The sequence below is a fragment of the Chionomys nivalis genome, chromosome 13, assembly GCF_950005125.1.
Source record: "Chionomys nivalis chromosome 13, mChiNiv1.1, whole genome shotgun sequence".
Taxonomy (NCBI): Eukaryota; Metazoa; Chordata; class Mammalia; order Rodentia; family Cricetidae; genus Chionomys; species Chionomys nivalis.
In genome coordinates, this window is record NC_080098.1 from 21,030,129 (window position 1) to 21,043,867 (window position 13,739).

The following is a 13,739-nucleotide window of genomic DNA, read 5'->3' on the forward strand; positions in this document are numbered from 1 at the left end:
TCACCTCTGTGTTAGACAATGTGCACCCCAAAGGTGGCGATCAGATCACATTCACTTGTACAATCCTGGATAGCCGGGCATAACCTGAGCGAAAGAGTGCCGGATGAATGGGTCCCTAATGCCTTCACCTTTCACAGGCTACCTTCTTACTCTGCTCAGGCCCCTCTACACATTAACCATTAAGAGCCAGCTCAAATCTCATCTCTTTTTTGAGTTTTCTCAAGAAATTTTGAAAGATTTTGTTTTATTGTCATGGCTATAATGTTTCAAATTTCCCTTTGCTGATGAGTTCGTGGAGGATAGATTCTATGTCTTAAATGATATTTCTATAGGGTTTGGAGAAAGAGTCCTACTGTGGCCTTGAACTCATGATGCTCCTGCCTCATTCTCAGGGCTGTGATTATAGCTGTGTGCCGTTGTGACCGGCTCTTTGGTGTCCTTTGTTAATACTCAACATGACTTAATGAGCACTTCCTGATTGTTCTCTGGTAAACCAAAAATGCTTTATTTGAAGCAGTTATGCGTATATGTACATGTGCAGGTATACAACCTGTGTATGTTGTAACAGCACATATTTTAATAGACATAAGAAATCAGTTGCACTAAGGTTATACGTCAATGGTAAAATACTTGCATATACCATAAAGGAATCCTTGGATTTGGCCTTAGCACCCCAACCCTAATTAGGGTTGAATGCTTTAAAATGAATATTTACTTCAAAAAGACAATTTGAACCATGTTTTCCTCAAGTACAGCAAATTTTCACTTTTATTTCATTTTTTTTTTGCAGTAAAACATCCTAATGGCCAATAAATGACATTCTCCAAGGCAACTGGCACGAATGGGGAACTTTCAACAAATATCACCTGAGCTCCAATTTGTCTAGTGCCTGACAAAATCCTCCATGCATCAATTTCCCTCTCTGTAGTCCTTTCAGAAACTGTCTCACTGATTACAGAACTCACAGGTGGCAGGTACTGCTCCCAGCTTGAGGCCGTGAATCAAAAACTTAAAGCTTGAAGTAGATGTCACAGTCAGAATTTTATCCTGGGGTCCAGAACTCATTACTTCTCTCTAGGGCACTGGGAAACTGAGTTCTAGAGAGAAGACAGTCTCAAGGCCCCAGCTAGCGACAGATCTGGGCATGTGTCTGAGGATTTCACCTAGAAGAACAAAGGCCATTTTGATTCAGTTCTACAGAGAGATATGAAGCAATGACATTGTGCAAAATGCTCATATAGCAATAAGTAAGATAGAGCAGAGTCTTGGTCTCTAGAGTCCCCCAGTCCAGTCTCACCTCAGTGCAACAAGCAGAACATTTACTTTCCTATAATAGGTGAACTAATCCTGGTGAGTATGTCTTGTGGGAGTTAGGAACAATAGCCATCATCCACTGAACATTTACCAATGCCAAGCATTGCATTTATAAATGCCAGGCATTGAGTTACACATTGGAAATGTTTTCACTGCATATGATGAAAGTAATCTAAGGAAGGAAGGGTCCATTTTGGTTCCTGGTCTGAGATACAGGCCATTATGGTGGGGAAGGCATGGCAATGGGAATGCCAGGAGGATGGTTATATTGTATCTACAGTCAGGAAGCACAGAGATGATTGTTTACCCATTCTCAACTTTCAAATCATCATTCAAACCCCAGAGAATGACAAGAGGATGTTTACCAATGAACTCTCATCAGGAGCACGTTGCCCGAGTCTCAGCACTTAGTTTGATTATGTAAGTCTTCCCTACTTTCTCCCACCTGCTCTTTTCTCAGTCTACGAGGAGGAAGATATGAGGGATGCCCACGCTCAAACAAATGCTTACAGAATTGGGCTGCGTATTGTCATGATCCAAGCCTCACTGACCTTCTAGTCTAAAACCAGATAATATGTTCAACCCCGTTTTGCTCACTGATGGGCACCGGGAAAAAAGGATAAAAGATTTATTTGCTCTAAAAGGCTTTGTTTTATTTATTTTGAAAGTCAGTCATACCCAGAGTGAGATGAATAAAACTCACATTCCTTAGGACGTGCCCCACACGCATTCAATAAAGCTTGTTGAATTTCTGCCAAGGGTTAGACAAGACAGAAAGACGATCAGTGGTTCCTGTGTACCGGCAGGACTCAGAGTCTAAAGGATGCTCAGATGTTGTTGATGCTGTTACAGCTTGTCAGAGGCACACTGAGCCTGACCTGGCCTTATATGGCTTATCTAGTTTGCTGATACTTGAGGGGTTGTAGTTTCAGTCATTTTTAAATAATGTTTTTTACTCTTTCATACCATATATTCTGATTATATCCATACCTAGATGATCCCACAGCCCATCCCCTTACCCACTTCATGTCCTCTTTTATTTCTAAAAGAAAATAAACCACAAGCTTCAATCAGAGCTGCTCATATTCGCATCGCTATGGGGCTACCCAGTGGCACATGGGCAACCTGTCAGTGACCACAACGCCAAAGAAAGATGACTACCCCTCTCCAAGCTGCCATGAACAGCTGACAGCTCTTCAGCTAGCAGTGGGCCTTGGAAACCTCTCCCACGTCATGCTGGAATTTCGACTGGCTTAGTCTTGTACAGTAACCACAGCTGTTATAAGTTCAAAAGTCTAACATCCATACAGTATCCAAGGACAGCGTTTCACAATGTCTTTCCTCTATCTCTTATGTTCTTTCTGCCCCATTGGTTCAGATTCCGAGACTCCCACTATCACATGGATCCACCGCTGTAAACCTCAGGTCGCACGGTGAGACAGACCGCTTATCTCATGCCCAGAGAGCAAACAGAGGAAGAGGAGACTGGGTCCCCACGCACCCCTCTCAAGGGCAGGATCTAGTGACTTCCCACCAGATTCCAAAAACCGAAAGGTCCCACCTCTTCCCAGTAGCACCTCCCTGGTACTAAGCAGTAAGCTTGCACCTAAGCGGTAGCATCACACTGTACAATCACTCCAAAGGCAAAGTTGGACTTGGCCCTCACAGAACAGCATGAAGCTTTCCTTGGAAAATAATTTCCTCCTCCTCTGAGCCTTCCTACTCTGGTTAGACCAAAGCAGCGAGGTCTGGGCTGCCATTTAGTTGTTGGTGTTGTATTTTATGTAAGTTTCAGACCCTCAGAAACACATTTACACACACTCAGAAGGTTCACTGTATATATCACGCTGCTCTCCATACACTGTCTAGAAGGCATCCCAGAACTTCCGCCTCATCCCATCAGAGCCCACAAGGTCTTGTGAGAGGGAAACCTCCTTTGTGTTGCTTTGCAGCTCTTCACAGGAGCATTGTACAGAACCCGGATGATCTGACATATTGGAATTTGGATCAATAGAGCAGAGGTTCATTTTTCTACAATCCTGCTTGCCCACAGACAGGCTGATAATGCCCCTAGCCACCTCCTTCAATCTGTCTCAAAGAAAGGCAGATGAATATCGTGAATCATTGGCTTTATAACTACAGGCACCTGTGGGTTCTCTAGTTCTTTGGCCAGTCACGTGGCCTCATCTCTAGCCCTGTTTCCAAACCTATCACATGCAAAACTCATGATACTGACTTTTTGTCACTTGGAGTCTCTCCTGCTCTGCTCCTGTTGCCGATGCTATTGTAACTTGCAAATAAAGATTATTTGTTTTTGCATCAGAGTCATCTCGAGCTGGTAATTCAGGTTTCAGGTTTTGGGTTTCGGGCATAATAGCCACATGGATACACCATCTTGAGAAAGTTGGGAAAATTAGCAAAAAGGCCTAGAGACTCCTCGAGACAGGCCAAACACAACTCATGCTAGTTGTGAAACAGGCATAACACAGACAAAAAAGAGTGAGGAGAGCTCCCACGGCCAGGGACACTGGGTTAGGGAATGTGGTGCAACTTTTGGCATGAAAATAGTTCTCACAAGAAATATTTTTTAGATCTAAGCACCTAGGTGTGCAGACATCCAGTGTGCAGGTGATTGATTTCCAGTGTCAAGCAAGGATGTGGCAGCCTGTAAGGAATTCCAAACTAGAGGTGAGCATCCAGATGGGTGGGGTTCTTCCTGGGACTCTGGCTTCCTTTCTCCTTCTCTCTCCTTCCCTCTCCTCTCCTTTCTTTCCCAATTGTTTCCTAGTCTCTCCCTGCCCCCAGTCTCCGTTCCTTCTAGTTCTGATGATAGGCAGACAGGCATCTATGTAGATCCACACTCCTACCTTGAGGATGTGTGGAGTTCTGCATCCCATAGCCCATGGGCTCTCGCTGTACATCCCACTGTGTCCTGCTGCCACTCCCGAGCTGTCATACTGCTTTCTGTGGCTAACTAGCACACTAGTCTCCTACCGCAAGGCTGGGAGACAGGAAAAAGCCTCATGCACACTGCGTCATTTGGAGTTGTGGCATACGCTCCCACATCCTCCCACTAGCATTTTGCGGATGTGGCAGTGTGAGCTGAGGTCTCTCCCCCTCCACTCTCTACCATGCTACTCTCAGTCACAAACACCGCTTAGCACTTGCCATCCTGTCACCTCAGAGCAGAACGACCTTTTCTTCTCTGTGTGCTTGTTTAATCATGTCTCGGTAAATGGACCACCTCTTTTCTGCTTCTATGCATTCCCAGGAATAAATGTTTCAAAATGCAACAGAGACTGTTTTTGATTCTTGCATGTTTAGTATTGTGCTAAAGGAATTAAAAATCCTGATCACCAAATAAAAAAAAAGGTCAAATTTCACTTTGTTTTGTATATTTGTGCATGCATGGTGCAGTTTTATATGGGTTCATGTGTGAAAGAAGGTGTGCATGCAGGCGTGTGTGTGTGTGTGTGTGTGCGCGTATTTTCTGGGGACTTAATTCAGGTCTCTATCTCCCCCCAGCCCACTGAGCATATTCTTCCTATCATCTTCAGGGTTGGATCTCTATAGTTGGAAGCTAGTTCAATTACTTCAAACTGTGTTTCTAAAATTATGTTCCTAATTGAATGATACATCTTTTCTCAAACCCAGGAGGACCTCTCCCTTTTAGCAAGGAGGAGATAGAATGGAGTAAAGCTGAGAAAGGACCTCAGTTTATAGCTTAAGCTGGCCTCAAGCTTGTAATCCTCCTACCTCAGCCTCCCAAGTATTGGACAAACGGGCATACACTACTCTACCAGATCCTTAGGAAACTGAATCCTGAGGGAAAATCCATCAATCTATGTGGTGTTCTTAGAGGTCCTATTTAAAGACAGAGCCTAGACTGTGATAGATTTCTATCTAATTTCCAGTGCCAGGTGGTTGTTGCCTGTCCTGTAAATCAGCTTCAGGCCTTTCCTAGCTCAGTCCCAGGATCTACAACACCACCGGCCTCCCACCTCCTGACAGCAAGCAAGACTAGATTGCAATTTATAGGTTTGCTGTCTGTTGCTTCCAGCAGGCAGCAAGTGCCTCCAAGGCCAGGGCAGGAATAGAGCCATCTCTACACCCCATCATATTGCCTGGCATGTTTTAGGCTCAATAAATGTTAGTAAAATGAATACCTGTCAATCCTCTGCCCTCCATTCCAGGCTAGATATGCCAAAGCATTTAGCTGCTGCATACGCGACAGTTTCTAGATGATGACAAGGGAGTAGAGGATGTAAAATGTGCTTCCATCTGGCCCACAGCTGTGGATTTAGGCTCCGAACTGACAGGTGCCAACTATTCTCTTCCACTTTCTCTGTCCACGGTACGCTCCCTAGAGGAGGGTCACAGACAAGCGTGGAGACTACTCTGCCTGACGTCAGTGACAGGGAGTTGTGACCATTGCCATCTAATATATACAGCTTCAGAACCTCAAATGTGCAGTGATGGCATGCTCTCCTTAGTGCTTTGCATACCCTGTACCCCCTGGTTGAAGTCAGAATATTTTGAGAGATAAAGCTAAAACGACTGGTATAGGAAACTAGTGTTCCCTACCCTCAGCAGAGGAGAAGGCTTCAGATGTTCACAAAGTTCAAGTCTGACCACTCAGGACTTGCAGCACAGACTGAACCTCCTCGGACTCTCAAACCACTCTCAAGCATTTAACATGCGCAGGATCTACTCATTATAAAGGACGGAGAGGAGCCAGGGAGCCTTTATGCCAGTCCTTGGAAAGCAAGCACACCAAGATTCTACTAATGAACTAAGCCAAAGCAAACTCAGGAATTAGCACAACCAAGTGTGGCCATGATTAACCAAAAGGGCCGACGCCAAAATGACAGGAGGAGATTGCAGGTTTGGCCTTTAGAGCAAGAGAAAGGAGGGCACGAAAGAACTGGCCAGCTCAGGCCACTCTGACCTGATAAGAACAAGAGCTATGTGCAGTCGCGTTTCTCTAGACTGAGAAGGGCAAACTGGAGACCCACGGGTTTACAGACACAGCCAAGGCTATGCGTCTCCACTGTCCTGAACTCGTCTACATAGAAAGCTCTTGGCTTTAGGTTGTTTCTTGTGCATCATTTCCTGGGGAAGGCACATGCTAGCTTCTTGCCATGCTCATCCTATGACCTAAGGGAGGGTGGAGTCTCATTGTGATTTGGTAAATGTTAGTGAATATCTTTTTCCATTCTATAGGCTGTCGTTTTGTCTTGTTGATCATGTCCTTTGCTTTACAGAAGCTTTCTAGTTTCAGGAGGTCCCATTTATTAATTGTTTCTCTCAGGGTCTGTGCTACTGGGGTTATATTTAGGAAGTGATCTCCTGTGCCAATGCATTCAGGTGTACTTCCCACTTTTTCTTCTATAAGGTTCAGAATGGCTGGCTTTAGGTTGAGGTCTTTGATCCCATTTGGATTTGAGTTTTGTGCATGGTGAGAGATATGGATCTATTTTCATTCTTCTACATGTTGACATCCAGTTATGCCAGCACCATTTGTTAAATATGCTTTTTTCCATTTGATATTTTTTGCTTCTTTGTCAAAAATTAGGTGTTCAAAGGTGTGTGGATTGATACTCGGGTCTTCTATTTGGTTCCATTGGTCCTCCTGTCTGTTTTTATGCCAATACCAGGCTGTTTTAAGTACTGTAGCACTGTAGTAGAGTTTGAAGTCAGGGATTGTGATTCCTCCAGAAGCTCTTTTATTATCCAGGATTGTTTTGGCTCTCCTGGGTTTTTTGTTTTTCCATATGAAGTTGAGTACCATTCTTTCGAGGTCTGTGAAGAATTTTGCTGGGATTTTGCTGGGCATTGCATTGAATCTGTAGATTGCTTTTGGTTAGATTGCCATATTTACTATGTTAATACTACCTACCCAAGAGCATGGGAGATCTTTCCACTTTCTGGTGTCTTCTTCAATTTCTTTCTTTAAAAATTTAAAGTTCTTGTCATACAGGTCTTCCACTTGTTTGGTTAGAGTTACTTCAAGATATTTTATGCTATTTGTGGCTGTTGTGAGGGGTGATGTTTCTCTGATTTCTTTCTCAGCCCATTTATCATCTGTGTACAGGAGGGTTACTGATTTTTTTTGAGTTAATCTTGTATCCTACTACATTACTGAAGGCGTTTATGAGTTGTAGAAGTTCCTTGATAGAATTTTTGGGGTCACTTATGTAAACTATCATACCATCAGCAAATAGTGAGAGTTTGACTTCTTCTTTTCTGATTTGTATCCCCATGATCTCCTTTTGGTGTCTTATTGCTCTAGCAAGGAGCTCAAGTACTATATTGAACAGATATGGAGAGAGTGGACAACCTTGCCTTGTTCCTGATTTCAGTGGGATCACTGATAGTTTCTCTCCATTTAGTTTGATGTTGGCTGTTGGCTTGCTGTATATTGCCTTTATTATGTTTAGGTATGTTCCTTGTATCCCTGCTCTCTCCAAGACCTTTATCTGTTGTATTTTGCCAAAGGCTTTTTCAGAATCGAATGAGATGATCATGTAGTTTTCTACACTTCTATAGGCACATTCAATAGGGGGTTGAGGGTTACCTGGAAGATGAGAAGGACTCTACCATGCAAATTTCAGGGTATTACAAGATGGTCACTGCCTGCTGGTCACAGCAGCAATTATTCTTATGGTTATTAACCTTCCTGGTACCAAGAATGTGAGTCACTATTACAATACTGCAGCCTGGGCTAGGGTCCAGTGATTACACTGCAGTCTCTGCCTTGGACGCTTGGTCTCTTGTTCCTTCCCTGAAAATATGCATTCCACAAAGAGCCAACTGTCAACCGCTGGAACTACCATGGTGAGAATCAGCCTTTGTGTGAGGAAATGAACCTACCTGTATATAAATGAAGAATTCTTCACTCCTTTCTTAAGAGATAATTAAGTTGTATGCACACATAGTCACATCAATATTTATGTGACCTACTTGTAATATCTGAAAAGTATGGGAGGTCAGAGAAGAAGAAAAGCCATTGCTGTATTTTTGCCTATTTCTTCTAAGCAGACAGACAGGTAGAGGTCATGGTCAAACCTAGCTGAGCCTATCTAGCTTGCTTTCATTGCTTCTGACCTACATGATTTCTTCCATTCGGGAGTGTGAATGTTCTTAGGATACCAGTTTTCATCTCAGCAGGAAGCCAGTGTGTTCTCTGCAGCATGATGCATGTCTGAGCCTCATTTAGAGAAACAACCATTCATCTTCTTGAAGTGAGAGTTTAGTCCATGAGATGCTTACTCCTGTCTTGAGAAGGGAAGTCTATTTCCTTGGCATTTGTACTATCTTGGCCAGGTGAAGGCCACCACACTGGACACCAGCATACACTATCTTATCTTTCTCAGCAGCTGCAGCCCTGCAGACAAAGGTGTTTCTGGTAAATCTTCAGCACTAGAGCAAGATCCCTGGCAGGATCAGGACCTCTCAAGTGTGCTTAACAGCAATGAGCAGCCTTGACAGAAAAACGATTTCTCCTTCCACATGATGGATAACAGAGAAATGAGCAAGGAGACACAGAAAGAGGCAATTTAACAAGCACCCGCACTGGCGAAATAAGTGATGTTTACGTGGTGTGCAGAGAGAAGACAACGTGGTGATGTGGTCTGTCTCAGCCATTTTTGTTGTAGCCTAATATCTCAGGGTGACAGGCTGATCAATTGAAAATAATAGGGCAGAGTTCCAAAAACTGGGAGAGGCTAGCTTCTCTTCCACTCTAATGGAGAAGAATTAGGGTCTTGATTCGCTCTCCTGGGGGAAAGCTGGTCTCAACTGCTACATAGCTTTGTACGGTCTACAGAGGATGGATGAAAGGCTATACATGGTGGGTCAACAAAAAAAGTTGAAGTTTCAAAAGTCTGAGTTTGAAAGTCACAAGTTTTGTTTGTGTGTTATATACATGCGTACATGTTGATGTTGGCATGCGTATATCCATGTGGAGGCCAGAGGTGGACCTCAGTTATCTTCCTCAATGGCTGTCCACCTTCCCTTTTGAGCATGGGTCTCTCACTGAAACCAGAGATCATCTATTTGTCAGTCTGGCTAGGCAGTGAGCTCTAAGAATCCACTTGAGCTTCAGCAATATACGTGTTCCTACCGATCCCCAGGACCTGGATTATGGGCATGCCCCCACCATGCTCAGCTTTTATAGGAGTGCTAGGGATCCAAGATCAGACCCTTAGCTAGGGTAGCAAGCCCTTTACTGAGTCATATCCAAAGCCCTGAGTTCTGCTTTTAATGCTGGTTTAACCTAGTGCTAATTTTTTGCCATCCCTACCAACCTAGGCCATAGGATCTTCACAGCCCTCTAAGTACCACAGCACACAGTCTTGGTCTGCATCCCTTCTCTGTTAGGATGTTCTGTCTCTCCTCCTATATGTCCTTCTTCGCCAGTCTTCTCCACAGACCTTGAGTGGTATATCCTTCCAACTCCCAAATACCCTGTCTTTGATGATTGCTTCATTCCATGAACTACAACAGCTGGCCGAGCAGAGGAGACCAACAGCCTCCATGGTGTTACTTCCAGTGCCAATGACCAGCATTTCTATAGTGCTTTCTCTGTCTAGGAGCTGACCTGAGTGCTAGAGATATAAATAGGCTAGACTAGGTGACTCTCCCAGAGTGCTAGTGAAGCACACAGCCTGGCAAGTTGGACTCATAAGTGGGTTAAAATATTTATAATGTTAAAATCAAAGGCAGCGGTTTTCCATACACAGCCATGGGACATGGAAATTATACCCAGAAAGTTTTTAAGACACTATCTTTTCATATAGTAGAGACTGCCTTGGAACTTTCTAAGTAGCTCAGGGTGACCCTGAACTCCCATTTCTCCTGCTTCTGCTCCCCAAACTCTGAAACCACAGGTGTATGCTACCAACATTCAGCTGGCATTGGAACACCTTATAGGATGTAACTAAAACACCCAAAGTCCATTCATTCTTTGCTCCGCTTGGCCGAGCTCTGGCCATCACCAAGAAAAAAGAAATCCTTGCCCACCATCTTCGAATCTGACACAGTCATGAAATCAACTTGAGTGCACTTTCTGGGAAAAGCTAGTGGTACCAAGGGAAAACCATCAATATGGGTATATCAAGTTCTTATTAAAGTAGAAGTCAAGAAATACAGTACCTCCTCCTTTAAGACCAACTTGAAATACTACATTGTGTACCATAACTGTAAGTGCCTAGATACACCACTGTTCAGACACACCAAGATACATATGTCATATCCGCACCTCGGGACTCTTTGAAACTCCACGTGGCTTTGCTAATTATGTTAATATATCCTAGTATGTTCCTAGCTGTGGCTCAGGGCAGATGCAGCTAAGTGCCTATTGACTGTCCACTCCTTGTAGCTTTCTCCAGCAGCACTGTGACTTTTCTTTGGGATTTTCCTTCTTCCACTGGGCCACTTGGTTAGCTTGCCAAGCAAGATGATCCCATTTTCTTTGCCAATGGCTGGTTTAGAAAGGATACCAGAGAGCCTGCTTCTGTGTGCTCTCATTGCTGTGGAAGGACACAGCAAGAAATGGAGCCTACTATAAGCAAGAAGCAGAGGCTCATCAGGAGTTTTCCTGGCCTTTGCGGTCTACAGAATCACAGGCATTGTTACTGGTCCTTGTTTACTCTGCTGTGTCTTGTTAAAGCGGCTGGAACGCTAAGGCATTCTTACTTAGTTATAGTTGCTTACTCAGAAACTCTAAAGATTGATTGTACTTTTAGTGTGTGTGTGTGTGTGTGTGCATGCTGGGGATGCCACACAGGTCAAAGGGGCATCAGATCCACTGGAGCTTGAGTTAGAAGCTGTTGTGAGCTGCCAATCATTGTGTGTTGAAAACCAAATTTCAGTCCTTTGCAAGAGCAGCAAGTGCTCTTGACTGCTGAGCCATCTCTTTCTCCAGCTACTTATCCGATAATTCTAAGAAACATTAATTAATAATCATCCTCAACAACTGTTGATACCCTTTTCTATGTCAAGATATCAAAGAAAATATGATACCCACAGACCCACGGTGAGTACAGTCCCAGGAAAGACTCTTCCAGGTCACCGAGATCAGCTTCAACTGTTAGCAAGAAAGATCTAGTCTTTCATTTACTTTTTTAAGCTTCCCAGTTGAGCTGGGAGAGTCAGGACCTCTCAGGATTGTAGCTAGGCTGAATAACACAGGGTCCTTATAACTAACTCTGTTTACCCAGGACCATAATTAATTGTATGTGTGTGATTTTATTAGGGAACTTATTTCACAACTGTTATTAGATTCTCAAAAGGGTCTATTCCCCATTCCTCCCCTAAAGCAAGGAACTATTGTAGAAGATGCAGTATTAGTTACCTTTGTATATCTGTGGCCAATATACCTGGAAGAAAAACTTAAAGGGAAGACTGGGCTATTTTTGCCCCACGGTTCATCACAGTTGGGTAGAGAGAGAGGGAGACAGAAATGGGGAAGGGCAAGATAGAGTTATCAAGGACATACCCCTCCGGTGAACTATATCCCCCAGCTAAGTCCTACCTCCTAGAGCCTCCAGGAGTTCCTAAAACAGCACCACCCACTGGCAGCCTAGGGGTCTGTAGGGAACAATTTCTAGTTAAACCATGACAATTTTTGACATGTTTAGAAAATGAAGACACATGTAAGTGTAATATCTTTGCCTTAGCACTCACGTTTTTCCATAAATGAGAACCTTATGGGGTATATTGCAGTAGGCCAGACTCCCCTGTAGCAATCAATGGTCCAGACCCACGGGAGCTATCACGCAAATCCACACTAGATTGCACAAAGCTGCCCAGTTGAATGTTGTTGTGGAAAGATCATTTGCTTCCTAGGTAACGAGGCAAAGCGAGCACAAGGGAAGGGTACTTGCAGGACAGGACGCTAGGCAAAAAGATGCCAGACTGCAGGAAGCGTCTCCCATCACAGTGTCTTCTAATCCTCAGCAGGGGAGGAGGCCTGTTGAATAGAGGATGCCCCTTCTTTGGGGGATGATCAGGAGAGGAACTTCATTTCCTAGCAATTATAGAAACTAGTCCGGCTAAACCTGCTATAAAAGCCTATCACATAATAAATATTTGCAAATACAAGTGCAATTAAAAACGACTTTAGAGTAGACATAAGCAAAACAAAACCTAGTGATAAGGAACAGAAGAGGTGATCCTGAAATGCCTTCAAGGAGGGCATGAGCTAGAAGACATTTCCTGGATCAAGGAGATAAGACCTCTAACAGGAAATGAGGCATTCAAACCATGTGTTTTGATTTCCATTCATTTTTTTCCCTAATTGTGATTTCTTTTGGAACCGTGTTAATATTTTCACAGTATTTTTTCACCCACCTGCTCCAAAGCCACGATGGCACACGAGAAGATTCTCTGTTATAAGTTAGTAGGGAAATGGAAAGGAAAATAGATTCCACCTACTAGGGATGTATATTTTACTTTTTAGTTAATTAATTAACTAATTGTTGTTGTTGCTGAGACAGGGTCTCTTTATATAGCCACGAGTGTCTTGAAACTCACTGTGAAGATTACACTGATTTCAGACTCACAGAGGTCCGCCTGCCTCTGCCTTTCAAGTGCTGAGATTAAAGGTGGCGCCACCAAGCCTGGATATGCCCTTTTAGTTTTTAGAAAGGGGTAAGGATTGGTGTTGAACATGGCTGCTGGGAATGTATCTCTAAAGTGGTCTGTTGCTGCATATACTGCTAGTGGCTTCTCAAAATTTAGACAAAGAATTATCATATGATATAAATATCAATTCCATTTATAGACTCATACATTCCCCAAAATTGGAAGCTTTATTTTCATGGTCATAGCAGCATGCTGCACACAAGCCTAAGAGTGGAGGAGACTCTCAGTTGTCCACAGAGGGGTGGTACAGACTGGTGGGTATCAGCCCTGAAAGGAAGAACATTCTGATGTGTGCTTCAACATGGAATGAACTCTGAGGACATCATAAATGAAATAAACTGATTGAAAAAGGAGCAACGCCACATGATCCCACTTCTACAGGGCCCCAAGAGCAGTCAGGTTCACAAAGACAGAGAGCAGGGCTGATGTTACCAGGGGCTGAGCAGAGGCACAGGGAGCAGCTGTTTGTTAGGGCAGAGCCTCAGTTTGGGATGACGAAAACATTCTGGAAATAGACAGTGGCGGTACTGCTGAGATGAACCGAATACTCCGGAATGATAGAAATCTGTGTTATACATATTTTGCCATGGTCAAATAAGAGGAGAGGGGAGCCATGGCGGCAAGCAATACTTACAAGATATAAGCGATCACCCCAATGGACCAGCAGTCAACAGCTTTGCTGTACGGTTTCTGGGCAAGAACTTCAGGAGCTGTGGGCAGATAAAGAGGATTCACAAATCTGAGGATTTAAATGCCTGAGACCAGAGACATTTACT

At 43.7% G+C, this 13,739-nt stretch overlaps 1 protein-coding gene across 3 annotated transcripts in view; it reads right to left on the reverse strand.

Moving 5' to 3' along the window:
- Window positions 1-13,739, reverse strand: part of Camk1d (calcium/calmodulin dependent protein kinase ID) — a 401,940-nt gene that overhangs the window by 30,243 nt on the left and 357,958 nt on the right. For all 3 annotated transcript variants that reach the window (XM_057787298.1, XM_057787297.1, XM_057787299.1), the window contains exon 6: window positions 13,598-13,673. In XM_057787298.1, coding sequence (XP_057643281.1) covers window positions 13,598-13,673 — 76 coding nt within the window. The remainder of the gene's footprint in view (window positions 1-13,597; window positions 13,674-13,739) is intronic.